The following is a 27,655-nucleotide window of genomic DNA, read 5'->3' on the forward strand; positions in this document are numbered from 1 at the left end:
GCTAAAGCCTTTCAGCATGAGACACCAGAGCCCGGTACCCGTCACAGATGAATTCTTCATGAGGTCACTGTTACCTTACTCTGATTGGCTTCGATAGCTGAGAAACAGCCAAGCACACGGGCATTTCTGAGTGTGAACCTTCAGTCAGCATCCCTTGGGACAGGCAACAGAAATCTGACCTCAAAGCTAAGGGAAAAATTGCTACTTCAGAAGCATTACACTATCATTTTCGGAATTATTCCTCTAGCTATGAGAGTTAGAGAAAAAAAATTAAAGACTACAAAAAGGTAATAACAAAAGGTTGCATTCCAGGATTCCCAAACAGCCAAGATCACCTGAAGCACTGATGTACCTTATGGTTTCTATCTGGACGCATAGGTATTAGACACCAAAATATTTTCACAGTTTGAAAGAAAGAAGAAGAAAAAAAAAGAAACAACTCACAACAACTCACTCCAGCTCCCTTTTGATTTTTTTCTCCAGGCAGCATTTTACTTTCACCTTAGCCTTGGCTGCACCAGCTGGTATTTACTGGTGGTTGTGACGCTAGCTCGTGTGCTGGTAGGGTCAGACAACCTTCTCTGCCTTCGGTGGGAAAAACAAGCATCTTAACTCTGGAAGCTAGGATGCACGTTTGTTTTAATGAACAAAGCCTTACGAACAAGATGCCCTCCTCTCAGCATTCCCTGGGAAGTGCGCTCCAGATTCTGATGCAATCTTCACACAGACTGCAGTTCTGCAGTCATGCTAACAACATATTATCATTGCTTTCAGTTCAAGCTACAGTAGGTACTTCATTACCTTAATGAGCAGATGTACTTAATGAGTAGGTACTTTGTCAATTTAGTCCTAAAGGAAGAATTATGAGAATAGAGCATAACCAAATTTTAGGCTCCCCACTAGTATAAGATTACTGGACTTTGAAAAGCTTTTTTTTTTATTATAAGCACACATCCCACAGCCCAGACTTTCAGAGGGAACAATAATTCAGCCTGCTGCTGTGAGCAACAGATTTCTTTTAAACAGAAAGAACAAACCAGCATTATACTACATCATTTTTTCAAGGAATAGAGGTGCTATTTAAGCTCACAATGATTTTTACATTGTTTGGGTTATGAAGAACGCCACTTAATGTTCTCTCTCCATTAAAGCAAATCTTGAAGGCTAGATTTGAGACCAGTGGAGATCAGAGTCCCTTATATTTACCCAAAGAATAAGAACAGCATGGACAAAGTTTCAAAGAGCTATCAACAGCTGTTTCAAACTGTGCTGCAATCATGTTCCAGTAAGGCCAGTTCTTGGGGCCAAGAGAATCTGTTTGCAGGGGCTGTTCATGTCCTACTTCCCGGCTGCATTACAACTACCAAGAAAGATGTTGACTGAAATCCCTCAATTAGGAACTGAACTCGGGCCAGTCACAGTACCAGAGAAATAATTAAGATTGTTCTCGTAAACAGGATGAAACAATGGAACCATTCAAAGTGAGAAAACAGAAGACCTTTTTGGATTTTCTGCTGCAACAAAAACCCTGAGATGTTTACAAGGCTGCATCCTAGCTGTGCAGCACATGCTTTAATGTATTACTGAGCTCATACATAACTTGCCTGTGCCTGGCAAGGGGATTCAAGACCAAAATATCTGCAATTGAGTCAGAAAAATAACTTCTGACCAGTAAATACTATATCCACTTCTGAAATAAAATAAAACCACTCCCAATGCTAACATATATTCTCCATTATTTTTATGTTTCTACAGAGAAACGTATTTGGCAAGCAAAATAAGAAATCATTTCTTGCCTAGAGCCACACTTCTTAAGACCAGGCAAGGCAAAGTCACTCACATAAATCAAACTGGAGACCACAATCACACCGAGAAGTCTCTCTCACTTTTCTCTCCTACTGACTGTTCTCCCAAACCTCCAGACCCGAATTCACTAGCACAAAAGCTGACACTGTGTACCCAATGTTATATTTCCAAAGTTGAATACACAGCTTTCAGGAAAAAAATTGCTAGCAGCTTAACTAACTTCCATCTTGTAAGCAACAAACTGCACCTGTGAATCCAGTAAATGAAATCTGCAGGCAGGAATTCTCCTGTTCGCAGGGCAGTTGCATTTGATAGAGAGTAGATGAAATCTGGGTTGCAACACCTCAGTAACACAGGTAATACTTCTGAGAAAACTTTGCTAAGTAGCCTATGGATTCTGGCTAACTTTCCAAAACATTCCAATTTCAAGGAAAAAAGAAATGTTTCCAACAAAATGGCTGGGAAGATAAAGGTTCACAAAGGGGTAAACTCTGCAGTGAGACGTTCACCCTACGAGAACCACGTGAACTAAGATACTTGCTGAACTTAGGAAGAGATGGTTCCTCTCTGCCCAGCACACGCTCCTCCCTTGAAGAGATGCCTCAACCCTACAGCAATGCTTGCAGGGCAGCTGACATACAAAAATGGATCCTTTCACAAGTTCCCTCTTAAAAGGCCAACCTGTTGACTTCACAACACGAGGAAAAGTGATGACAGTGGCCAATACAACTGCAGACATTGGAAAGGAGGTAGGAAAGTCAGTTAAGCAAGACTGCCATCCTGGCAGTACATCCCTTCAAGTTCATCCCCATCCCAATCCAAAAAATATTGCATACTATGAGGATGCAGCTTTAGAGAGAAAGCGAACCCTGCAGCACGGCTCTCAAGTGCGCTGAAGAAAGCCATGGCTGCGGCACCTCAGGTAGAGCATTTCTTTGCCATACAAACAGCTTTGCTCAAAATCAGCATCAGTTCTAGAAACCTTAAGTCACCACAAAAAAAAAATAAATCCTAAAAACCTACTAAACAAACAAACAAAATACCCAACCAAACCAACCCAACCCAACCAAAAACCCAACCAAACTTCACTAAAGAGAAAACAGTCTTGACATTGTCAGAGTCCCTTCCCAGGCAGCAGTGACTGAAATTGAAGATACCGGCAGAAAGACGAAAAGTGACCTGGGATGCACCTGACTTGCTGAACCACACTACTGTGTTAGTGGAACTGGTCCATACAACGCCACTCAATGAACAGATTTGCTCTCTGGATTTGGGCCAGTGGCAGAGACAACATTTAATTAAGCCACTGCACAAAGGAGAAAGAATGAAGGACAATTATAGCAGAATGAAACTGGCTACAGCTCTGTAAGAGAAAACACACCAAGATGGATCAGCTAGTAAATAAAGAGCAATAACTGAAAACTAACATCACTGTCTCAAGATGGAAACAGATAACGGAAAAGAAATGACACACTGAAGTTACATGAGTAGAAAAAAAAACCCTAAACATTAATGAAGATACTAGAAGCATGGGTAGAGTACCATGAAATGATGAAACAATGCACCCTGATACGGGAACGCTGCTTTCTTTTTTCATTCTTCTGTTAAGATGCTGCTGGTCACAACTGTCTGGAAGGGTGGCCATTCCCTTTCAGTCCACCTGCTTCCTCCGTTCGGGTGCCAGCTAATGCCAGAATCTTCTCATGTCAAAATCTGTTGCTCCTACCAAATAAACCTTCCATACCAGAATACTGCAAAGTCAAGTGACAAAGCAGCAGTGGTAGCAGGTGCACTCTGAGTAACCAAACTCTGCTATCACCACTATGGTATTTCAGGAACTGTTCTGCTGTGCCAGAGTCCCCATGTAACAAGAAAACCACACAAGAAACATATGAAATGACAAGAAGTGGCAACTAACTCTGCACCTTCAGCAAGGAGTGATTACAGGTCACTCAAAGACATCTAGAACCAAGCCAGAATCCTCATCTAGAATCCACTTGCTTTCAGTTTTTCAGTATCATAATTTTTTCAAGCTGCCACCAGAAAAATTTAATGAACTAATTCTTCAAACAGTTTACACGCTTAAAGCTTAAAAGTTTTCTTACAGCATTTCAGTAACAATTTGATCCTTAACCTTCACAAAATTGTTAGGATTTTAAAGTACCAGTAAAATACACTTATGAGTTTCCCTTTGGGTTTTGTAGCTTTTCTGTTGACAGTCTCGTACTAGCTCGGCCAGACTGATGAGCAGTGACAGCATGTCAGAGGTCATTACCATGAAACACACCTCAGTGAACAATTCCATGGAGTCATTATTCCACCAGCGGGAGCCCTCACAAGCGGGTTTCAGAATTAAGAGAGGGAACAAACTCCAGATGACGGCTGGCTGACCTGCGTGCCCGAGCACCCTGTGCTGCTCAGCGCCGGCCGGCCCGAGCCCAGCAGCCCTGCAGGGTCCCAGGCCCGCGGGTTCCGCGTGCAGGCAGCGCAGAGCTGCTGCGGGACAGCCGCACCTGAGCATCCTTGGCCAGCGCCTGTGGTTCATCTCAGAGAAGTGGGAAACAAACAAGGGTCTGGTATTTTCCAGCTTGGAAGTTATGGCTTTAGATTAGCCTATTGACAAAGGTCTGTGTGTTTTATATAAAAATATATATACATATTTGTAATTATTTGCATGTGTGTCAATATGTATGTATATGTATTTATACATACACAGTCACCCATATATACATCTATGGATACAGACATTTATATATGCACATATACATCTAATATACACACAGATATCCGTATTTTTATATATAGATATAGATATATAAATATATATATATATAAAAATATAGATGTATATAAAAATATAGATATAGATATAGATAGATATATCTATAGATAGATAGATAGATATACCTGCACATAGATTTTCTTGACCATTTATTTTCATAAACAGGCTTTAAGTTTGCCCCCCGTTTATCATTCTCTTACTCATATTGGGAAGAAACGTGTCTATTATGTCTGTATGGAGAGGGTGTGTATATATGTAAATATATATTTTTCATACAGTCTCAGCTGACTGTGATCCACAGGCCTCCACTCTATACAGCAGCACTTATCTCTCAGCAGGTTCCCCTTCATGTATCCTGCATAAATGCCAGAGCCATCGATTACAACATGACTAGGTCAGCAGCATCTAACTCTCCTCTCCCCAAGAACAGATGCTGAATTCCTTGCTGTGGAGCAGAACAATGCTGAAGGTATTATGTGGTATTATGCAGCCACTCGCTTTCTAACAAGTATCTGAACGGAGCCTCCTCCTCTGTCAAGGTTTTCAGTAAGTGCAGTTCTATGGAGTGCTGGTAATTCACCATGAGCTGTAGCTTCAGAGCAGGGGTAACAGGTATCCTACAAGCAGCACAGACCAATTTGGCCTTCTTTCACCTAAGTAAAATTCTAAATGTTTCTTCAGAGTGCTCCTGCCCAGACTGGCAGCAAGCACAGCCACTTTTATACACATCCATGTGATGCTTTAAGTGCTCCTCCCAAATCCCCAGTCTCTCATTGAAGACCCCAAAAGCAGCCTTGGGAGAAGCAGCACCTCCTGTACAAAGAGAGAACATCACACAGGGTGGTCCATGTGGAACAAAAGTAGCTGCAAGATGGAAGAGTGAATGAAAGCACCCAAGCGAGGACTGCAGCGTATGCTAAAACGGCACATAAAACGCCTTTAAAAAAAAAAAATCCTTTCATCTAGTTCCATACTACAAACTTACTCTCTGCTTATTAAAACTGTTTCAGTGAGAAAAATAAAATTACTTTAAAAATGATGATGGAACTGAATTTCAGACAATGGGGAAATTCAGTCTATTAATCATCGAGTTAATCTATTTATTCACCTTGAAAAAAACCTGATCAGGAGAAAGTCTATTAAAAGAATACAGGGATTCAGCTGCCACCTTCCTCACTGAGTAAGCAATCAGAAGATGCCCCTTTGAACTCTGCGTTAATAAAATTCTCATTAAATGCAAACCTGGACAATGTTATCTTAAAGAGGCTCATTAGCTTAAAAAAAATTACTTGTCTCAAAATGTGCTTATTTCCTCATAGGTGAGAAGGTGAGTTTTCAAACCACTAACTGCTGCAGCTTTTTATTTTAACTCCACCGGCGCTGCACCTGTACCTTTCAGCCCATCATGTCTCAATTACATGTAAACCACAGAGACAAATCCAGAGACAGAAGTTATAATCACTCTTACGGGATAGGACAGCAATAGGGATCACTCATTCCAGTATGTTATGTAAGATTTCAGCCAGATAAGGCTACTATTACTATTCTGTATTCTTCAAACTCGCATTTAAAAAAAAAAAAAAATAATCAGAAAATCAGCAACAAAACCCAGTCAGAGTGTGTCATGGAGAATAGGGTCCTACTAAAACATACAGTTAATACCGTAATAGGACACAAAAGTGGGATCTCTCTCTGCAGCTGAGTTTAAACAAGAACATGTCACAGATTCCCTAGGTATTGCTCATCCTGACTCTGTATTAAGGCAATTAATCAGATGACCTTTGCCAGTCCGGCACTCTGGGGTACAAGCAGGGCTGTTTTACATGTCTCCCCAGCAGTTAATCCTGTAACACAAATGCACTGCACCCTTGAAAAGCTGTAAACAACTCACCCCTCCTCTCCTGGCAGAAACACATGTAAGATTGTACGCTAGGATTTAAGATGCTTGTTAAAAGCCCATCACATGCACGCACACACAGATGTTTTTACATTTGTAATCCTTCCGACCAAAAGCCTTGGGATAAAGAAATGACAGAATTTTATTTATTTATTTTTTAAATAGCTGTTGTAATGAGATGAAGATATAAACCAGAGGGTGACTTTGCATTGCATTGTTACAGCAAAAAGCAGGTAATCGCTTATAAAAAAGCTTTCCAGAATGAGGGAAAAAATCCAATGTGAGGTGGATTTCTCTAAACTCATTCCCTTCATGAAAAGGCATCCAAATAAGAAACCGTACACTAAGATCACTAAGAGGAAACAAAAGGGGCACAAAGAAAGACACAATCCAGACAATAGGGATCTAAGCCAGGTTCAAACCAGTATGTCATTATCAATGCACAAGATAATTACATCTTATGAAAATACTGTCATTCATTAACATACTGTGTGTCTCTAACAAAGCCATCAACATGGCAGCCCTAAAGGGTTTGTCCTCCTCAAGCATCTCCTCTCCCTGCTTCTCTTTGGTGACCTGGGCTTGCAACATCTCCATGACTCTGCAGCACAGAGCCACGAGTGTGTGCACGAGGCTCCAGTTTGCTCTCCTGGTCCAACACCAGAAGAAAACATGTGGCCCTGGTATTAATGGTCTTCCTACAGACCTTGCTGCAGAAGTGGGACAGCCAGCAGACCAGGACAGAATGGTCTTTTCCAACACACTGCAGAAGCTTCGGACCTTGGAAGGCTCAAGGCATTCCTGAAAGAATGATCCTCTCATTCCTCTGCTGCATGATTTGCAACTTTCAAACACCTCAGCCTTTAGGCCAAAAAGGGGTATTACATTATCACAGGCCCTTCACCTCATCCACTTGCCCTGTACAGAGACACGTCTCTTGCAACTTTGTACAGCATGTTCTCTCATAAAAAGGCAAATAGCCCTAGACACCGTGTTGACAGTGGGATGTTTCAGTCACCCTCACAAAAACAAAATACCTTTAGATTTCTCCATGTTCCAACAACAGTCTGCTCTGGAATCTATACAGCTAAAGAACCTTTCGAATGTAATATTTTTACCACAAGAAGAAAACAAACAAGTAGTTAAAATACCCACCCCCTCACTCTTTTTTTTTTTTTTTAAAGAGGAAATGAGATAAATCAAACGGAACGAGTTCTCTGACATCTAATCTCTCTCCAGGTCTTGAATCATCTCTCATTTAGACCTCGTCTCATTTCACTGAGTGAAAAGCCATTCATGAAAACTTCTAAAGCTAGTGAAAGACACATGAAATTTCAACAGATATGAGCAGTTGGGTGAAGCAGGGGAAAGTTCCCAGAAGTCTAGAAGAGAAACCTGTCACAGGTTTCAGACAGCACCATGCACCAAACATGCCTAATACAGGCTGTCCATGGAAGGCAATCACAGAGCCAGTTTTTTGTTTGCCTCTTGTCCCAGGAGCATCCTCCTCTTCACAAAAGCAGCTGTTAAGCCAGGAGGAAATGAGCCACTGCAAAACCTTGGTTGCACAAACCAGGGGCAAAGCACAAACCCTCTGCAACTACTTGCCTTTTTTTAATCTCTTCCCAGTTTAGACTCCTCACCCTGGGTATACAGAGAATTCCCAGGACAGACACTTTGTGTCACATTAAACAACATTAATTTGCCAACAGCTATCTGTCCTGCTGCTTCACCCTGAGTGCATTATCTGCCCACAAGTGTTCATTTATGTCTGTTTACAAAAAATAAAAATAAGGGTAGTAGCAAAATAAATCTTCTGGAACCATATGGGATGTTTTTAAGCTTACAGACTTACTAAGGGAACCTTTAAGGTGGTTTATAGACACATAAGATGTGTATTGACTGGAAAGATGCCCTCAGAGTGTTTGTCCTACACAATCTCTTTTGTAGTGAGGAAAATGACAAGCATGAGCAATGCAGCAGTACTGAGATACTTGGTGCTGCATAGACACCAAGTGTCCAGGGTGACCAGGGAAGTGACGGACAGATCTTTTTTCAGTATAAACACTCGTATCTTTTATGGTTTGTTTACAAGCCAGAGATAAACAGTAAATTCTCTCTCACAACATTCTTCTGTTTCCCAATGAATCAGACCCACAAGCCTCTTCCCCAATACCCAGCTTGGTCAGTACTAGATGCTTCAGAAGCCAGGAAATTATTTCTGTCATGAAGGAATACAGCACAAAAGCAACCCCAGATATTCCTTAGCCTTACAAGTAGAACATAACTTCTTCCCTTGAACAAGAGGAAGATGTTTAAGAGAATACTGAGACATTCTTAATAATAATTTTTAAACACATACAAAAAATCTTGCAGTGTTAAGAGGACTCTAATCTGCTTATCACAGCTGGCTTACAGTTCACTCCATAGTGTCACAGAATTGCAACAGAATCACACAACAGAAATCCATTAGGTTCCCAATTGCTCTGCTATCACAGCATTGTTCCCTACTGTCTAACTTCTCCCAAGAATGCTGTGAGGATTAATTCATTACAGCTTGTGCCATGCTTTGAAAGCACTCGGCCTACAGAAGAGCCGAGAGAATTATTAGAAAGAAGACAATCAAACCCTGGTGATCCTCTCTTTATCCCCATGGGCCCTGTTCAGAGCAGCAGCAAAGCCCAGCAAAGAGAACAAATTCAAAAACAAATTCAATACAACAAATGTCAGTGTGTCATGATAAGAATGCAGTCACACAGGACACAAGAATCTAAGAAAATCGTTAACAACTTCTACTCCTTACCTAATATTGACTAATGCATGGGTCACCTTGCTTGCAGGCTCTTTCCATTGACCAGCATTAGTAGAAAGCCTTAGAACTGAAAGGAAAAGATAGTTAACAGTGCTGGCATAGAACTGGCAATTTTCTAATCCAAAATGTCAAAAAAAACCAACTGTTTTGGTGAGATGGCAGTCCAGGAACCACATCAAAACAAAGGTCATCTTTAAGACAATTTGTGATCCAGGGCAGAAGTCCCCTTCAAAGCCCATTTAAGAAACGTAAGAACCTGGAAGAGGTGCGCAGAACTAGAGAACGAGTGGGAGGCAGGACGCAGAGGGACAGAAGAGCCTGGGTCCTCCTAACTGCTTTCATCACCACATATTAAAGTTCTTTTCCCTCAGAAACAGGACAGCGCCCCAGGTCTATCATACCTTTTATTCCGCTGCTCTCCTCCAGCATCTATTTATGTGAGGTTGTCTGAGCTGGACTACACCCTATGACTTAAACCCAACCCAGCAGTGACGGATTCTTTACCTCCCTGTTTATCTGAAGTTGCAGAGGGATTATACACCAGCCTGGGGAAAAACACTCCCTGCAGGAATGAGGGCGTTGTTCTGTTGCACAGATGGTCTCTGACACACTTGAGAGCAGATCTGAAAACATTCAGCAACAGGAAGAACTTCTAGGAAATAATTTTTTTTTCTGCTAGAGCAACCAAGATATTTATTTAGGTCAGAATCTGTAGTGTTTCTATAGTGGCAGTTACCTGCACGTCTCTTGGTACATACAATTGTACATACAGGGTTTTCTGGAGGTTACATTCCACAAGAAAGGTTCACCTCCGACTTGGGAGCAAAGGAACAATACATCATCAGAATTCAGGATCATCTAGAAACATGGATGCTACAAGTGAATCCATAAGCACAGTGGCTGCATACTCATGCCTATTATTGCATGACAGAAGCTTTCAGCCCTGCAGATACGGATAAAGCTCAGATTTGGGACAAGAAAAATAAACAAATAAAAACCAAGGCAACTTAGATTCCACCTCCACTCCCAACGTTGAAAGTTTCAGCCACATTAACAGGAAAACTAAAGGATAAAATAGCTTTCTCATCTGTCCTAACAAACGTCCCAAGGCTAGGGGAATGAAGGGTGACTGTAGTCCCAGTGAGATGGACTGACATACCAAGGGAAGCTGTCAGGACACCTGGCTAAACTGTGGCTTTTCTCAACTTGAGACAGTGCTACCTTCTCACTTCCTAGTGCTCCCACCACAAGTCACCTGCAGAAAAAATTATGCCAGCTCTGAATAACATTATTTTGTCAAACAGTAGGTACTGTACTTGAATATCTAAAGTAATGTATTCAGAGAGAGTTTCCATTCAGGCATCTACAGCACTAATTCAAAGAGGTTTGCTCTGTGTAGCAGGATGGAAAATATTCATGTGGCAAATGAACTGCTTCAACAAGTCAGATGTGCCTGTTGCAGCCCAACTGAGTAGGTATTTGAGTGTGTTATTCTTCCATTCCCCTTTCCTGGCTAGTAAAAACACCTCATCTTACTAGCTGCAATTATTTGGAGTAAGAAATGGGTTAGTAAAAAAATGTATGTGCTCAGAGGGCACAAAAATGGCCAAGTGATCCTTTATATAATGGATGAAAACTGTAGGAAGTTTGTACAAAAAGGCAGCTCATTTTTGCTTGCAACTGCAGGGAGTATTAGGCTACTTTTATTCAGAGAAGATAACACTGCCCTCTAACTCCCTTGATATGTTTCTATTAACTCCTGATGTTCACTGGGTGATCACACTGAGAAGGGAGCAGGGGGTGAAGGGAGGGACCTTCTAGAACAAAGCAAAGAACACAGCTGTATGCTCTTCTTCACAGCTTCAAGCATGCAGGCACTACATCGGCGCTGCTGCAGCTACCCTGGGCTCCTGGGTGTACGCTGGCTGATTATGCCTCCATGCATTCCCTGCTCTCTGTTGTTCCTTTTTTCCCTGCTGGGTGTCACTTGGTGGCATTCCAGCGTGCCTCTCTCTCTTTGAAGGATGGCAGCCTCTCCCTGTTTTGCCAGTAGAAACATTCTTCTATCCAGTGATTCGCTTGTCATTGCGAGCAGGTTTGTGAGGGCTGTTTTCTTGGTTTGTTTTGGCAATGAGTGCAGTAGATGTAATTTGTCTAGCACAGCAAGCTTCTTGTTATAAGTTTCTCAAATTCTTCTCCAAATTCTTGTGTGCACTGAGTGTTCCTCTGTGCTGGCTCATTCTGCAGCACATACCTGTGCTCTGGCTTGAAACTGTCAAATGTGATACATGGAAACTACACCAAGATGCATGAAATACAACATATCCAGTTGTGCCCACAAAATTATATTTCCAACCACAGTAAGTGGCTGCTAGTAAGGCCAGTGGGTCTGCTCCTGTTTTTTTTTCTTACAAAAAAAAAAAGTATCCCTTTAACAAGTTTACCCTCTCTCAATTCTTAATTTACAAAACGTGTGTCCTAATACACAAAACACATCCATTCACCAAGACACACATCAGCAGCATGTGGACAGAAAACACCTGATACAAACATCCCTCCATCCCCCTCACTTCTAGCAAACAGTATTCCTGACCAGCCAAGAGGCACTCACCCATAGAGTAAAGGTTGTCAAAATTCTGATGCATCCGAATGATTTCATAATATAGCTCGTCATAGCTGCTGGGAGTGGGGAGGAAGGTGTCTCCGTAAGTGATGAACATGTTGAACAGGTTCACAACCTGCACAAGGAAGTGTAAAGAAGTTACAACAGAAATATTTACAAAAAATCTACTCAACAATAGAAACTATGACCAAAACCTTCAAAGAAATAACTCTTGGTTGCACTACACAGTATTACAATACTTCGTTACTTCATCTATTGGTTTCCTTCTAGTACAGAGGAGACAGAAAAGAAGCTTAAATACTATTGTATCTGGGGCCAGAAGAATAGGTTTCTATGATTTTTTATACAAAGGGCCACAGAACAAGAAAAAGCATTACCAAATCTGGAAAATTAAACTAAGCCTTTCCTCAAATAGACTTGTTTATTTCAATGAGCAGACACCATAAGTGAGTCCCAGCACTGCCCTTTCCAAACATCTAGCTAAACCAATCACAACTATATTCCTCAGCTTTGTGGCCTTGTTCTGATAGCCTTACCAAGCCAGAACATGGATTCCTTCCTGAGATTCATTCAAGATTAATTAAGTTGTTTAAAAGAAGAGGATTTGCTTTGTCTGTACTCACCATAAGAGCAAGGGTGAAGATGTTGTGCTTGGCCAGCAACACAGTTTCATTAGACATGAGAAACTTCAACAAGTTGATCAAAGCTAGAAGAAAATATGTATTTTAAAAATAAAAATCAAAGCAAAGCCATTCTCAACAAGTCACCTTCATTATCTCAGATCTAGTATAAACTAACCTAAATGCCAGCTGCTCACCTCTCAAAAATATATTAACTTACATGTGGTGGAGGCCTCTTTTTTTTTGTGGCTAAAACACTGTGCTGGACAGGTGACAACTATTGTACTGTCCCACATTTCCCTCTCCTTCACTGACTTCCTAGTCAGATCTGCTGAGGCTCAAGGTGAGTCTCTTGTTAGCTTAGTCAGTTCACAGGAGATTTGTCTGTCTGCCAGATCCTGAAATGAGCCTTGGGGTTGGAGAATCCCACTCTCATTTCTGCTTCACACATCACCAACATGATGTACACGTTGTCAGCCCCAAACTGTCACTCTTGTTGATACATGCAGGTTAAAAAAAAAAAAAAAAAAAGGAAGAAGAAAAAAAAAAAAACACATGACATAGTTTTTCTGTAGCTCTATGTCAATGCTGCTGCAATGGTACAAAGAAGAATACAGTACTTTATTGTGTCAGTTATCTAGAGCTGTGCAGTAAAGACTACAGATCTGGTTCACACTTGTCTTAAGAAAACAACAAAAGCTCCTTCTGTAACTACCCCAAATCAGTTAGTGAGAGTGGGAATTAACAAAAAGGTTGGCTAAAAGAGCTTTAATCAGACAGACTTTACAATAAACAATTGTATTCCATATACTTGAATAAAATGAAAAGTTCTTTATCTTGTTTATAGTTCTTGAAAATTTCAAAAAAGAAAGCTCTTCTGCATTGTATCTGCTCAGGGCTGAAAGCGGATGCCTGCCTTGAACAGATTCTTAATGTATTCTCTGCTCTGAAGTCAGCAGATTTCAAGACTTACAACATCTGAATTAGATGGCCCACAAAGTCAAGCTGGAATGCTACACAGGCTTTTTAAAAAGGTCCTTAATTGCCTACTAATTGGTAACTGCATCTAACAGAGTAATGCCCAGCATCACCCTGATTTGTTATAGGTTCACCTAGAATTTATTAACCTGTTCTTTCCTGTTACACACTACCCAGTAACCTGCAAAAAAACCAGTTCTGGTTGGGGAGAACCACATAGCAAATACAGAACAGACTATTCCTCTCAGTCTAAAAGTACATAAAACACAGAGAACAGGAATGAGGTAACGGCAGGATTACAGAGTATTCAGAAAAGTTAAAACCAAAAAACCTAAGACATGGAATTAAACAAAATTGTCAGATTCTGAATACAGTCCTTAAACCACTACCTTGAAGTCCATCAGAAGGATCAAAAGTTTTTATATGCCCCCAAAAGGGAAGTCTACAGTCCTAGTGAGGGTATCTATTTGCCACAGACAGAAGATACTTCAATTTAATCTACCAGCTGGTGGCTTGATGCTGAACTGCAAACCAGAACAAAGTTCTCTGCAAACTCCAGACAGGTGAGTGATTTATCTTTCAGAGCTCTTCCAGGATTGACCAATCAGCAGCAGCATCTCTCCCTGCCACAACAGCAGCCCACCTCACCAAGCAGATATACTGATACCTTTTCCATCCAGCCACACAATTCCCCACACCATCATCACCTCATCATCAGACTCAAATACCTGGGACCGAAAGCATAGCCTGGATTCCACAATAACGCAGCTCTGGAAATACTCTTGTCAGAGACTTTTCTGTAAAACAGCAGTTTCAAAACAAAGAAGTAGCAGGGACAGATGGGCTCTCCACTGGAGCAGATATACAGCTAAAAACAGGTTTCCAAGGTAACCAAACCTCCACGGAAAAAAGTAGAGTCTCCCGCAGTCAACACTTTGAACTGAAGACAGCTGCCCTGCATCTCTGCCACAGCAGCTTTTGGCCACCTCTCTATTTAATAGATATAAGCATGGTTTTACCTCTTTCCCAGCCACATCCCATGACCAGGCATGGCTGTTCAACAGCTAGAAGTTTGGGCTTCTGAAACCAGGGCAGCAGAGCTCTGCATTTTCTGTAACAAGTGGTGTGAAGCCTCTTGCTCATCCCTTTGCATCTCTCTCCCCCTCAAACCCTGCTGAAAGGTCTTTGGCAGAGGTTGGTCACACACCACAATGAGAAGACACCGAACATCCAAACATAGTGAACATGAAAGCTGCCTGTGGTGGGGAAACACTTTTTTGAAGAACAAGCATAACCATCATTGTCTAGAGCATGAGCACTCACCACCTGACAGGGGCAGGTACCCTACAACTGTCCACTGCAGCATTTCTCAGATACCTCCCTAAAGCATTTGCACTTGGTGACAACACTTGAAGGAGAATTGTTGCTCTGTTCTACCCCAACAACAGCTCTTATATTTGTTCCAGTCATCATGATGAATTTGCTCATGTTTAATTTTCCTGTTTCAGTCAGAAAGAAGATATTACCATTTCTTGAAATCTATCTTTACACCTGAATTGCACTGCATCATAGCCCATTCACAGCCAATCTATGCTGTTCCTTCCCAGGAACTAGGAAGGATGGGGACGTGCTTCACATGAAGAAGAAACAGTGCAGGGCTCAGAGCTGGTCAGAAGAGCTAAGCCACCAGGTTTACAGTCACTATGTGCACCGCACCGACAAATTCATCCAACTGTTGGGAAACCACACATTCCTAAAAACGTTGCAATGAGTGCTTCTATTCAGGATACCCACTACATCGATGCTGAAAGAACAACTGATCTTCTTCCACACCAGCACATCCTGCACAAGCTTCTGTTTCAAGTGGCTCTAAGGAAAAGGAACACTGTGGAAAACAAGCCCTGAAATCTCATGTGTCTCTGTAGTTTGCTTGTAAGGCAGACCCCACACTGAAATGAGGACAGCTATGCCATGAAGTTTTCAGAATTAACACCTTTTAGATCCAGCTTTACATGCCCAGTGTCTTTCAGTTACAGTTACACACACACAAAATAAACCCTTAGAGCAAAGGTCCAACTGGCTGAACGTTCCTCTGCCCTGAGCTCCAACAGGCCACTGCTGCTGCTCCTCCTGAGGAACCTGAAGCCAAAGCAGATGTGTCACTTTTTCGCTGATGCAATCAACTGCTCACCGCTCATATCCCATCCGCAGGCTGCCCTCTCATGCTAGCCAGGAAATTATCCTTGTTTTTTTCCCTAACAGAGGATCAGTTCAATCTCTCAGCTGTGCAGAGTCAGAACTGTGGCCCCTGCTTGGGCTCAGACACATTATCCCAATTTGTGTTCTAGGATTTAACACTGATGAGTGGCTTGCGCATGAGATCTAGTTCAACAGTAACTAGAAAACAGCATCACTTTTTCAACAGTCTCTAGAGCCTTTTTTTCCTAAAGATATTTGTATTTGGTATTCCTTACCAAGACATAATACACTCATTATGGTGAGTCTTGAAACATCCCTAATTTCACAACGCAACGGTGTCATTAAAACTTCTTTAGCAACAAAGGCAGGAGGCTGTAACTGAACTAAACTAGCAGCTATCAGTATTTGCATGCAGGCTCCTCATTTTGTGACCTGAGCTGAGTACACTGACTATACTTCTTTAATCAACAAGAAGAGAACACAGCCTTGAACACCTACATTTACAGCCTCAAAACCAAGTAGAAAGGCATGTCGAGTGGACACTTAAATTGGACATGAAGACATATGACTGGCTGTACGTGGTATAAAGCATACAGGTTGTTTTTTAGGCAATTTTCTCTCCCAAGGATTATTATAGCCAAAGGATGAAAAGTGACATCACCAGCTTTTACAGATACCCCCCTCACTTTTTAAATTGAAATAACTGCAGTGAAAGAGGCTCTTGGCTCTCCACCACACAGCTGCATTTGAGGACAGCCACTTTCCCTATCAGCTCCTGTGGCCAGACTGCTGAGGAGAAACAGTACTCCTGCTCAGTTATTTGCTGCCCTTCTTCAAGCGAATCCTCTGTAAGGAGACTGTGGGCAGAGCAGCACCTCTTCTTGCAGGAAGGAGTTAATTCCTGTCCTGGACAGATGCCCTTCACCCTCTTCCTCCTTCCCCTATTCCTCCTCCCATAGCTGACTTACCTTCTCTCCCTGTAAGCCTTGTTTCAAACAGAAATAAATACAGCCTCAGCACATTTGGGATTCACACAAAGTTTTCGTTCTATTTAGTGTTCCAGTGTTCACTGTTTGGATCAGACATAATGCAATGGGAGCATGAAGGTAGGTTAAGTAGAGAAAAGTGAAAAAAGAAGTAGTACCGTCCCTTGGGCAAGCCAGAATGTAGTGCAGACTCTTCCAAGAGCATCAGAAGGCTCTGATGTGTTAACGCATGACAGAGCAGAAGAGAACAGCCCTGAGACACACATCAATGAGAGCTTGGATGGGTTGAGCACAGTATGGAGGCCTCTGTCACTGCATCTGCTGTGCTCACAGGTCAAAAAATCTTCTAATGGTGCATATAATGGCCCTCAACAAAGAAGCAAGAGAGAAAAAGAGACGTGAGAGCACCTCAGAAGCCGCAGTGTAACATGAATTAACAGGCTCCTGTACTCTATTAAAATCCTTCAATTTTCTACTCTCCAGCTCTCGCAGCACACTGCGAAGAACACCAATTTTCCTATTCCCTCTGGAAGTTACTATTGTATCAACAGTATATTCAGTGTCCTGCTTTCAGTGTTTCAACTCACAACCCCCTTAGGATTATCGCCACCCACAAGTCACTACAGGGCAGCAGATAACAGCAATTCTTCCTTCTTGCACAGAAATCCTCTGCCTCCAAGGGCTTCAGCAGCACAGGAACCATCTTGGGCCTGTTACAGCCAGCCTGTTCACATATATGTACTCTCAAAGCAGCATCCATAGTGCTCATAGCAGCACATGGTGAGCCAGATCTGGTACGGATTAGTGCACTAGACTGGAACTAAGAAGAAACTAGATTACATTCCTCAGGAAGCAGAACTTTGTATGTTTTTGATTCTTCTTTCTGTCCTTCAGTCTCTCCAACACAGAAGAGAAAGCAGCACTATTCTGTCTGAACCAGCACTGTAAGCACAAATAGAGCAATGAGAACATGCCAGGTTGTACCTGGTCAGACCAAAGGCCCACCTCTGCTCAGTATTCTGTCTCTAATCAGTCAACATCAAATGCCTGTTCAAAAGTAATAGGTCAAACAACGCTTTCTTTCTCATAACAGTTTTCCAGATTCCAAAATTCAGCCTTACATGAGGAAAACTACAGCACAGAGTGGGGAAATTACAGACTACCACAACACAACAATTCTATAACCATGGACCAGTTCACTGGCCTGTTCCAGACTGGAGGTCACAAACGCTTAGCTCAGATAACCATATGCCTCACTTTATGAGGAGGAGGAGAGAATCCAGAGCAGGGCAATCACCTGTAATAAATGCTATGCCTGAAAAGAAATTCAGAAGTAGGGAAGCAAAAGGCTCAAATATGATATACTGAGATGACCTGAGCGTTAAGAGTTCTGGCCACATTCAACATGGGTAGACACTCAGCAAAACAGTGATCAAAACAAACTCAGCAGGAGATGGGTTGACAGAAAAGTGGGTTTGACAGAAAAGAACCAACTGAGGTAGTTTCCAGACAGAGCAGTAGGAGTAGGGAGCGTGCCCGAGATAGCTATATTGCTACTACAAACTAATGCACCAGAAACCCCCTGAGGTACAAACTATCCCAGCGTCCTTGGACAAGTGAACCAGTTACTCGGGGACATCACTTGCAGCTTCCCGTCAATCAGCCCAAGCGCTAGAAAACAAGACTGTTGCGCCATTGCTGCAGTGCCCTCTCAGGGGAGCAGAGGCGGCAATAAAAGCTCTGCCAACTTCACTATTCAATATGCTTCAGCTCCTTTCCTCTGCTCTGCTAAGGAGGGAGCACCCTGCTCATGGTGGTAACAATTCACTTGGCTGGTCGGCTCCTCTGACCGCGGTCACTGCTGCCTCCCTGCTCGCTGCTGCCTCCCTGCTCGCTGCTGCAGGTGCGGCCGAATTCCTGCTCCCAGCCACCAAAGTTCCACGGCCCGGAGCAGCCATTGACTGGCAGGCTCCCCATTGCCAGCATCTCAGTGCTCTACGGCTGTTCCCTCTTCTCCCTGTGACTCTCGGGGTATAAGCATGAAAGCAGACTGTGTTCTTAATGAGAAAAAACAGCTTGCCAGAGGGCTGGAGCACATGCTGGCATAACCCATCGCTCCCAGGATCAGTTGAGCAGGCCATTTCCAATCCTTTACTTTCTTTATATAGTCCCTATTCCTGGTACTCACTGTTCCCACCTCACCGCAGCCAGTGGTGTGAAAATTGCAAGCTTAATGGAAATGCTGATTGCTGATGCCAGAGAAATGCTGCTTGATAGCAATCCAGCACGCAGTGAGAAAGAAACCAAATTTTCCAACTTCAGCTAAAGCTCAGACGAACAATTTGCTTCTTTCTTAAAAATAAAAAAGAACACACCCACAAGCTTCATTCCTCTTTAGAGGAAAAGGAGGTATTGAGCTCAGTTCTATTCTGACAGGGCAGGTTCACAGTATTAATTAAATAGTAGTCTCGGGAGTTAAGGTTGCACATTTTTGCATGGGATTTTAGAAGAGGAGAAGTATTTGGAGAAAGAGCAGAAACACTGTGTGAGAACATGGAAAGACAGCAAGTACAAGACCCAGGAGTGCTGCTGCTTGACAACAAAAAGGGGAAAGGGTAAATCACCGCATTTCAAATGCTGCAACCCCTTCATGTAGACAAAGAAATGGCTGGGAACAGCTCTAGTTCTAATACTTCTGTCATCGATGGGGCTGCTTCCCAGGTGAAATTATCACACTATCTCCACTAGGTCACCATGATCTACAAACTGTTAGCGATTCACAAACTCTCCAGTGTTTGCTACGTTTATTTAAAAAAGCAATATGCAGCATAGAGCAACACATCTGGATGACACCTGCCAGGCTGAGACAGAATGACCAAAAGGTTACTTGATTTCTGTCCGCTTAAATGACTAAACTCCCTTTGTGCTCATCTGAGCAAGACTGTTAAAGAATTCCCATCCTGATCTTACTAGGTGATCAATAACTGCCACAAATCTTATATTATTTTTCTCTCCATCGGCAACTGGGGCCAAACTCTTTATCATCAGTATTAAAATACATTAAAATAAAGTGAAGGTAACTAGAATTAAGTAATACTACAATAAGAAGTATTTAAGTAAAAGCAGATTAATTCCTGCATTTCCATGCACGGAATTTAGAAGAACCTCTTTTACAAGAAAGCCACTGAGTTTTTACATTTCTTACACTATCTTCTTTAGGAGATTTATGCCAGTCCATTTCAGCAAATGGCTGTGTGCTCTAACCACAAAAGTGTTTTAGCTTTGATTGCAGGAGGTAACATGGAATGTTTAACATGGAGTTGGGCAACCAGTTGAGAATGGCAGCAGAAGACTACAAGCAGATGTTTGCTATTTCCCTTCTGAACTTCACGTCTTTTGCCTGTAATCAGCTTTGTAAAATGGGACTGGAGTTTTCTTTGGGACATCATGGAGTGCTACCAGAAGTATAAATTAAACAAATCAATGAATATCAACCCACAACATACATTACAACTACTAATAAAATCTCTTTTATAAAGCTATCTTTCAATTTCAATCCTTTCCTAAATTCGCTGAAATAGCTAACAGGACTAACAGTTGCACTCCTGTACCGAGCTTGTGCCAACACAGCACCACACGTCCAACCAAGCAGTGCTGTAAGTAAAGAAAACAGACAACTCTAAGGGCTGCCAGCTCCCACTACCTGTTCCACGGCACATAACAGTTACAGAAACTACATTCTTTCCAATAGATTTTCAGAACTATTCCAACTCCTCAGAAACTTCGCTAGAGTCAACAAGCACAAGTACTTGTGAACCTGTTGGGCTTCCTACTGAACAGGTGGCCAATATTATCTATTTTCTTTCCGTTTCAAAGATAAGGAACAGAGAGAAAGCTTGCTGGTCACCTGTCTACAAGTAAAGGTGAGAGAAGTTGCCATAGACAAGGACATTGCATAAAATGCAAGTTAATCACAATTTTAATATTGATTTACTGGGCCACTTAGAAATAAACATGAAATCCAAAACTTCAACTTAATGACGCAGTTTGTTGGGATATTAAAGGACCTCACTGTTTTTTGCAATCCTAGAGCAAAGCATCTCTGCCCTTGTGGTGTTAACACAAGACCTGAGAAGTCCTGTCCATGTCCTTGGCTCAGAAAGAAGACATAAGCACAGGTGAAATGGTCAAAACATCATTCTGAGAAGAAAACATCCTTTCAAGCATACAATGCATTAAAAAGCAGTGTGAAAAACAATACCCAGGATATACACTTAAGCTAGACATTAGCACTCATTCCCCAGTTTCCCACACTGAAGTATGGTCCCAGGATGGCATTCAAATAAGAAAATAGGAAAAGAATATTTAGTCCCATCTCTGGGAGTTAAAAATGCTGAAGAGCTCCCTTTCCAGATCATGCAATGATTTCTAACTCAAAGGTTCTATCCAGTAACACCTCCCAGACCTCATCCTACCTAGTCCCTCCTATGTTCAGGGCTTCCTATCAGCTCCAATTCATCTTAGGCTCTCCAGCTTCCCAGGTTGAGATGCCCTCTGGCTCTAAAGACCTAGCCCACCACATCGTATCAGAACTCCCATGCCCATTGGAACTGCTCAGCAGCTCTCATTTAACCAGCCTGAACACCATTCTTGCCTCTTCCTCCCTCACTTCCTGGTACTCCCACAGATGATCACTGGATACTGCAGAGGGACCCATCCTTCCCACTTCCATCCTCATTCCTCAGTGAAGCAGCATTCTCTTTTAAAAAACAGCATCGCCTTTTAGTCAGAACAACTCATGACATCCCAAATCTCCAGCACAACACATGGCACATGGCTGGGAGCTCTGAGTCACATGGAGATACCCATGTGTGGCTTTGAAAAGCTGCACCAGCTTCCCATTATCAAAAGGCATGGAGAAATGACAGGGTAAGCACCAGGTAAAACCTGCATTAGGTAGAGTATGTTGACCTAGCAAGGTGCTAAAAACTCCAGCATTTGTTCTGTAGTTCTCTTTACAGTTTACATGCAGTGCAGTAAAGTCAGAAAGTATTTCTGCTGGAAGGTATTTGAAAGGTCAAGTCTCACATAATGACTTATTTTTCCTCCCAAAACAGTAAGCTCAAGTAGAACCCCTTAACGAACAGACCTTGTTTGTATTCATCATGGATTTTGTTTTATGAAAGCATTTTACACTTAACACGCAAGCTGCTTTTCCTACTACCCTATCCCTACCCATGACCTTTATTAGTTACCTTTGAAGATGCTGTCCTGAAGAGACTGTTCTCTCATGCTTGCAACATCCTTCACAACTTAGAAGACATTTCTTTCTTTGTTACTATATTATAGAAATCCTCATTGCATAGAAATTACCACAGCAACCTTATCTATACCATCAGCTGGATCATGACTGCTGGATCTTGAAACCTGGCAGCATTTTTTGAAGCCACATAAGACATTCTGCTTGTTCGGAAGGTCAAATTTTCAGTCTTTAATTCTTTTCCCTAAAACATTTAAGTCATTTGTTAACCAGCCAAGCAGCTCTATAGTCTTTCAAACTCTCGCACTACCTAGTGATCAGGCATTTTACCAGCAAACTCGACTGTCTGGTACACCAGTATATGAATCCTGCCTCCACAAGAGCTGCAAGAAGAAAAGCTTCCCTTGCCAGGTAGCTGCTGCAGAATGTGACAGTGACAGTGGGACTAAAGATGAAGTGGAGACGCAACATCACCTGATTTCTAGTCTGTTCAGCAACACAAATCAGAGGGCTGAAGCAGACCTGATCAGCAGCTGGAGAAACAGAAATGCCATAGGTAACAAATGCTATCAGTAACCAATATTTCAGACACAGAAATAACAAAGCAGAGCACAAGTGACTAAACAGTATCACCTTAAACATGCACTGTATAAGGGCAAGTGTGTTATATAATACATACTAAGGTGGGTTTTTTTCTCCCCCTAAAAATATTGCTTCTTTATTTTAAATGTTCCACAGAGGAACCTTTCACCTCTTTAGTATTCACCCAAAAAGACTTTGAAATCAATATTATCCTCACATTATAAATACAGAAACTGACAAAACAAGATCTAAGAATTAAGTCTACTAACGGAAAAACAGCATATTTTGTTCAATAGCATTGCAAAAGGCTGCTTTGATACTCTTAAAATAAAAACTGATAAGAATTAACTTCTTGATAGTACTACACATTTGAAGGACCTTAATTTTAACAGTGCATTCAGCATCTATCAAATTAACTAGGATAAAAGATAAGAAACTGTAGCCTTTATGTTACAATAATTTAGAAACTGATCTTCAATGCTTACTAGTGGCAAAGTTCATTTTTAATCCTACTTTGCATTCAGTTGCACTAAAAAATAGCTATTTCACCATCGTTCATTATAATATGTAATATTTTTTATGATCTACTCTTGCTGTTGTAAGTCTATATTAGAAGTGCTTTTCTGTTTCTTTAAACATGGCTTTTGCTTAAAGCAAACCATAGCAACTGCAAAGAAGTTACCTGCATCCCTAAGCTCAGAGTGAACTGCTCAAGCATTACTAATTTTGAGGTGGGAGGAGTTGAAGAAATGAGGTCTTTTTATATAAAAAGCTTAAATGACTCATGAAAACTCTTTTGGCATAGCTTATACATGCTTGACAACAACATATATAGCACCTTCCATCACTCAAGTGCTGCACAAACTAGTTAGAGTTCAACAACTAAAAGCCAAACCTCACCTTTATGACCAGCAAAAATCAATCTCGTTTTCACATGATAAGCAGCAGAACTTAAGACAAATATGGTGTAGAACATGCTATTTCTGAGAGCAGGGAACTGGTTGGTACTGAGTAAAGTTTCTTTATCAGCTCTGTGAAGTATGTTGTACTTGACATTCAATAAATCAGCATTTAAAAAGTACAAGGTACCTGGCATAACAGTTCAAATTTCCAAGTGGCCAAAATCTCTGTAAGGGAACAGGTCAATATAACGATATCCACTTACGGTTTGTGACCTTGACCAATTTCCAGGCTTGTCACCAGTAATGGTGCACTGTCACAGAAGAAAAACCTGAAGATTTTCTTCAATGCTCAAAGGGAAGAGCCACATACTAACCACAGATTGCTGAAGTGAAGCTAATAATCTGCTGACAAGTTCTGTTAAAGAGCAACCAAGATCAACAGGCATCTCTGGATCTAAATGTCTGGTTCACCTATCAGTAAATGCACTTACTAATCATTTTCATAGGCTAATCAAATTACAACGGTTTTTCATTCTCCAGCACTCTCTTTAGGATATTCTAGAATCTACTTCTAGAATCCACTTCTGATCTGATATTTATTTTTACACTACTTTTAACTAGAGCCAACTTGTATATACTACTTTCGCCAACTTCAGATCTTCCTTTCTGTCAGTCTCGCTTCCAGCTCTCAAACCTCTGCATCGTTCTCTGTCAGCTAAACATTCTTAGTCATCTGGACAGCACAACTACAGATTTATACTGTATTAAGTGCCATGGTCCCAAACCCTCAACTTAATATGAAAGAATTAACCTAACAGGGAAACTAAAGCTGGATCACAACCAAGGACTCAGTAACAATATTCTTTTCCTCAAGCTCAGATGATGAAAAAGGAAGTCCAACAGAAGCAAGATCGTATGTAAGCAATGTGCCACATAGTGGCGTATCCAAAAATCTATGAAGTATTACAGACTGCACAAACAGCCCGATGAGTCCTGAGAGATGCCAAACACCTGGCTCCACTGCTCTCCTCTGCAATCATTGCAACTTAGCATCAAGAAAGGAAATGCAGAAACTTTCTCAAAGTGCTTCTGGCCTTCCATACTCAAGACAAAGCACTCGCAACGGAAGAGCATCCTTCCGTCAGGTGACACACACGTGGCTTTCCTTAATTAGAGACTAGCTAACATTAGAATTGGTATGTGAACAGAAGGCTCCATACATTGCTACTACTTCCACCTACCACCCTTATCTCAGTTCCTTCGCACCCTATACTGACTACCCACCCCACAGTATTCCTTTTGTCTTCCTCTCCCACTCAATTTTCTGCCTGAAATAACTCTCCTCCTCTTACATGCCAAGTAGAATTCGCTTTGGTTTGGTGGGTTTTTTTTTCAGTACTTCTCTACACCCATTCCCTCCAGCTTCTTTGTTCCACTCAGCTCTGTTGGGGGGCTTCCATTACTATTATCCCTGCTGCACAACAGGGGCATTGCTTCAGTCATCGCACACCTTGTCATTCAAGAAGACAAGTGTGGGCTTGAAGACCTCCTGTAAAAGCACACCTGATGGGGCAACCCGAGATCTCAACTAATTCTTCAATCCAAAAATAGAAGCCTGAAGGGGAATATGCTCACACAGAGGAAAAATAAATCCAGAAAACCCTATGCTCTGGTTTGGAATAACCTCTCAGATCAAGACAGGAAAAATAGCCATTCTTTCACATCAAAGGTGGCAGCATTCTGGGTAATCAAAGAGCAGCCTTGACAAGGACAGCAGTTAATTATGAAATATATCTCAAGATAGGGCTGGCAATTAGGATTTAGCCTGCTACATATGGCACTCTAGAAGTACACACCTGGAGCAGCCAGGACGTGCCCTTTTACAGGTGCACGTAGCATTCAACCCAGGGCCTTCCAGCCGCTATGAATCACCAAGCAGCTGCTGAAGAATCTCTCTGTTCACCTCAACATCCTATTAGAAAAAAATTGGAAACATTCTTACTGTAATTTACTCTTGTATGAGAGTATCTCCCTAAACACACAGAAATCTACAGTAAGCATGGAGATCTTCAGCTACATCAGGTGTGCAGACATGTCAGGTCCTTCACAGAAACCTGACTGATCTGTGTGTTTTTTACTTTACTGCTTTGCTTTTGAAGCATGTGCAGTACTTAATACTTCTAAGGCACTTGAAGATTCCAAAGCGCTATACAAATACCAGCTAATTAGAGACAGCTAACAAGAATATCCCAAGATACTAAATCTCAGTGTTTAGCAATGACTTTTTTTTTTTCCACCTAAAATAAGGAAAATTAAGGACTGAAAGATGCCTAAGAGTGTGCTCCCCAAACTGTGGAACAGTACCTTCAAGCAAAAGGCATTGTATTTGAGACTTCCATACTTCCAGCAAGTAGGAAAGACCCAGCTCAGCCTGGCCAAATAGGAATGGATTTGGTTCGCTGGTAACTACTAAGACATCACACACACCGTCAGATGCAATTTCTGTTCACAACAAACATCTATATTGTACATATTCCTCTCCACAACCAGCACTACACTGCAGCCATGCCTCTAGGGGCTCTGTTCTGAAGAAAATCACCAAAAAGAAAAATCGCTAATCCCTTAATTAGGGGCACCCACTTCACCTTCTGCAGGAATAATTTCGGAAGTCTGAATGGGCCACACATCACACAAGGCAACAATTTAATAACTGCAAGTGACTCTGATAGTTTGCACTCAGCTGTGCAAAGCTACTGAAGGGAAGTACTCAGCGTTAATTGAGAACAGCTTCACAAACCACTCATCTCCACCTTTTTCAAAAGTCATCCTCTCCCAGATTTCTGATAGGAATTGCAATACACCAGCCAAGTCACTGATCCTAGGTCTCAAGCACAGCTCCAGGAATACACAGTTAGGGCCATGTTCCCTTGAATTTTCATAAACCTCTTGTTTAAGCCACAACAGCGAGGGGATTAAGTGTACTTCCCTAACTGAGATACTTAACTGCTTGCAAAATAAGAACAGAAGCACAGACCATATCCATGACAGAAGCCTGTTAGGTCTCATAATCCATTCTCCTACCCCCTTCTTCAGACCTCCCACACGATGGCATCTTTAAACACTCCTACAAAGCTACGTCTGCTAGATTATGAGTCAAACTCCATAATACTTACCTATCTCAGGATACCAGTGACACGAACCAGACTAACTACCATTACTGCAAAGGTCAGAGTTAAAAGCCTCTCTTCCCTCCCTCTGACATTTCTAGGTTGCTCTCTACAGAAGCAGCTACACACACTATAAGTGTCCATCTCTTACAGCAAAACGTAAGATCCACCTGCCTTTACCCAAGAGCCTACCTCCTTCCCACTCACAAATATCTGAGAGAGAACACTGCTGCATAAAACATAAATCCATTCCTCCAATCAGGTGAAGAAGGACTCAGGTAACGAAACAGAAAAACAAAGACATTTGGATACCATGGTGATCATGGCCAGACAAGAAAGTAAATTAGCTACTATTATGATAATGACCTGGCTTTCCAAAGAGGTAATTTGCATGTAGCAACTACGAAGCAAAATAAAGATGCTTTAACAGAATTGCTGCTTGCTGTTTAACCCCGCAGCAATAGAACAAGCAGTCACAGCCACCAAACAGCCACCCACTCTGGGCTTTTCATATTTGACTGTCTCTGCAGATGCAAAGTACCTGACCAGAGCTCCCTCCAGGTGTAATGAAGCCTCACTCTGCATTTCTTCTGGTAGCACAGCAGCTTGTGCACAATCTGAATGCACCGTCTGGAAAAGAGATGGCAAACCATCAATTACATTGTATTTCTCAGCAATTCCACATAGAACCTGGAAATGTCTCCAAAATCAGCAGCTGGGAAACAGACAAACTCAAAGCCTGTCAGAGAAGGAAGGGGCTTGTGGTTTTAGGATCCTAAAGGGAAGTAACACTACAAGAAAGAACCAGACGAGAGGAGAAAAAGGCACCTGTATACCAGTTTTAGCTCAACATGACTGGACCGACTACAGATGCAAGTTTGTTGTTTATATTTAATTAATACCTTCCACTCTTTGCTACCCTTACCCGAGGACCTCATAGGCTCAAAAAAAGGAATCACTTAACTTGCAGGCTCCGTATGTATGAGACACAACGGAGCTCTTCAGTTTCTTTGGCCCAAATGATGAGGCTAATGGAAATAA

At 41.8% G+C, this 27,655-nt stretch overlaps 1 protein-coding gene across 6 annotated transcripts in view; it reads right to left on the minus strand.

The window, feature by feature from the left end:
* ARMH3 (armadillo like helical domain containing 3) overlaps positions 1-27,655 on the minus strand; it is a 129,305-nt gene that overhangs the window by 59,935 nt on the left and 41,715 nt on the right. For all 6 annotated transcript variants that reach the window (XM_065068275.1, XM_065068271.1, XM_065068272.1 and 3 more), the window contains exons 20-23: positions 27,156-27,244; positions 12,544-12,626; positions 11,909-12,035; positions 9,289-9,364 (exon numbers count right to left, since the gene is read on the minus strand). In XM_065068275.1, coding sequence (XP_064924347.1) covers positions 9,289-9,364; positions 11,909-12,035; positions 12,544-12,626; positions 27,156-27,244 — 375 coding nt within the window. The remainder of the gene's footprint in view (positions 1-9,288; positions 9,365-11,908; positions 12,036-12,543; positions 12,627-27,155; positions 27,245-27,655) is intronic.

Source organism: Columba livia, chromosome 6 (genome assembly GCF_036013475.1).
Source record: "Columba livia isolate bColLiv1 breed racing homer chromosome 6, bColLiv1.pat.W.v2, whole genome shotgun sequence".
Taxonomy (NCBI): Eukaryota; Metazoa; Chordata; class Aves; order Columbiformes; family Columbidae; genus Columba; species Columba livia.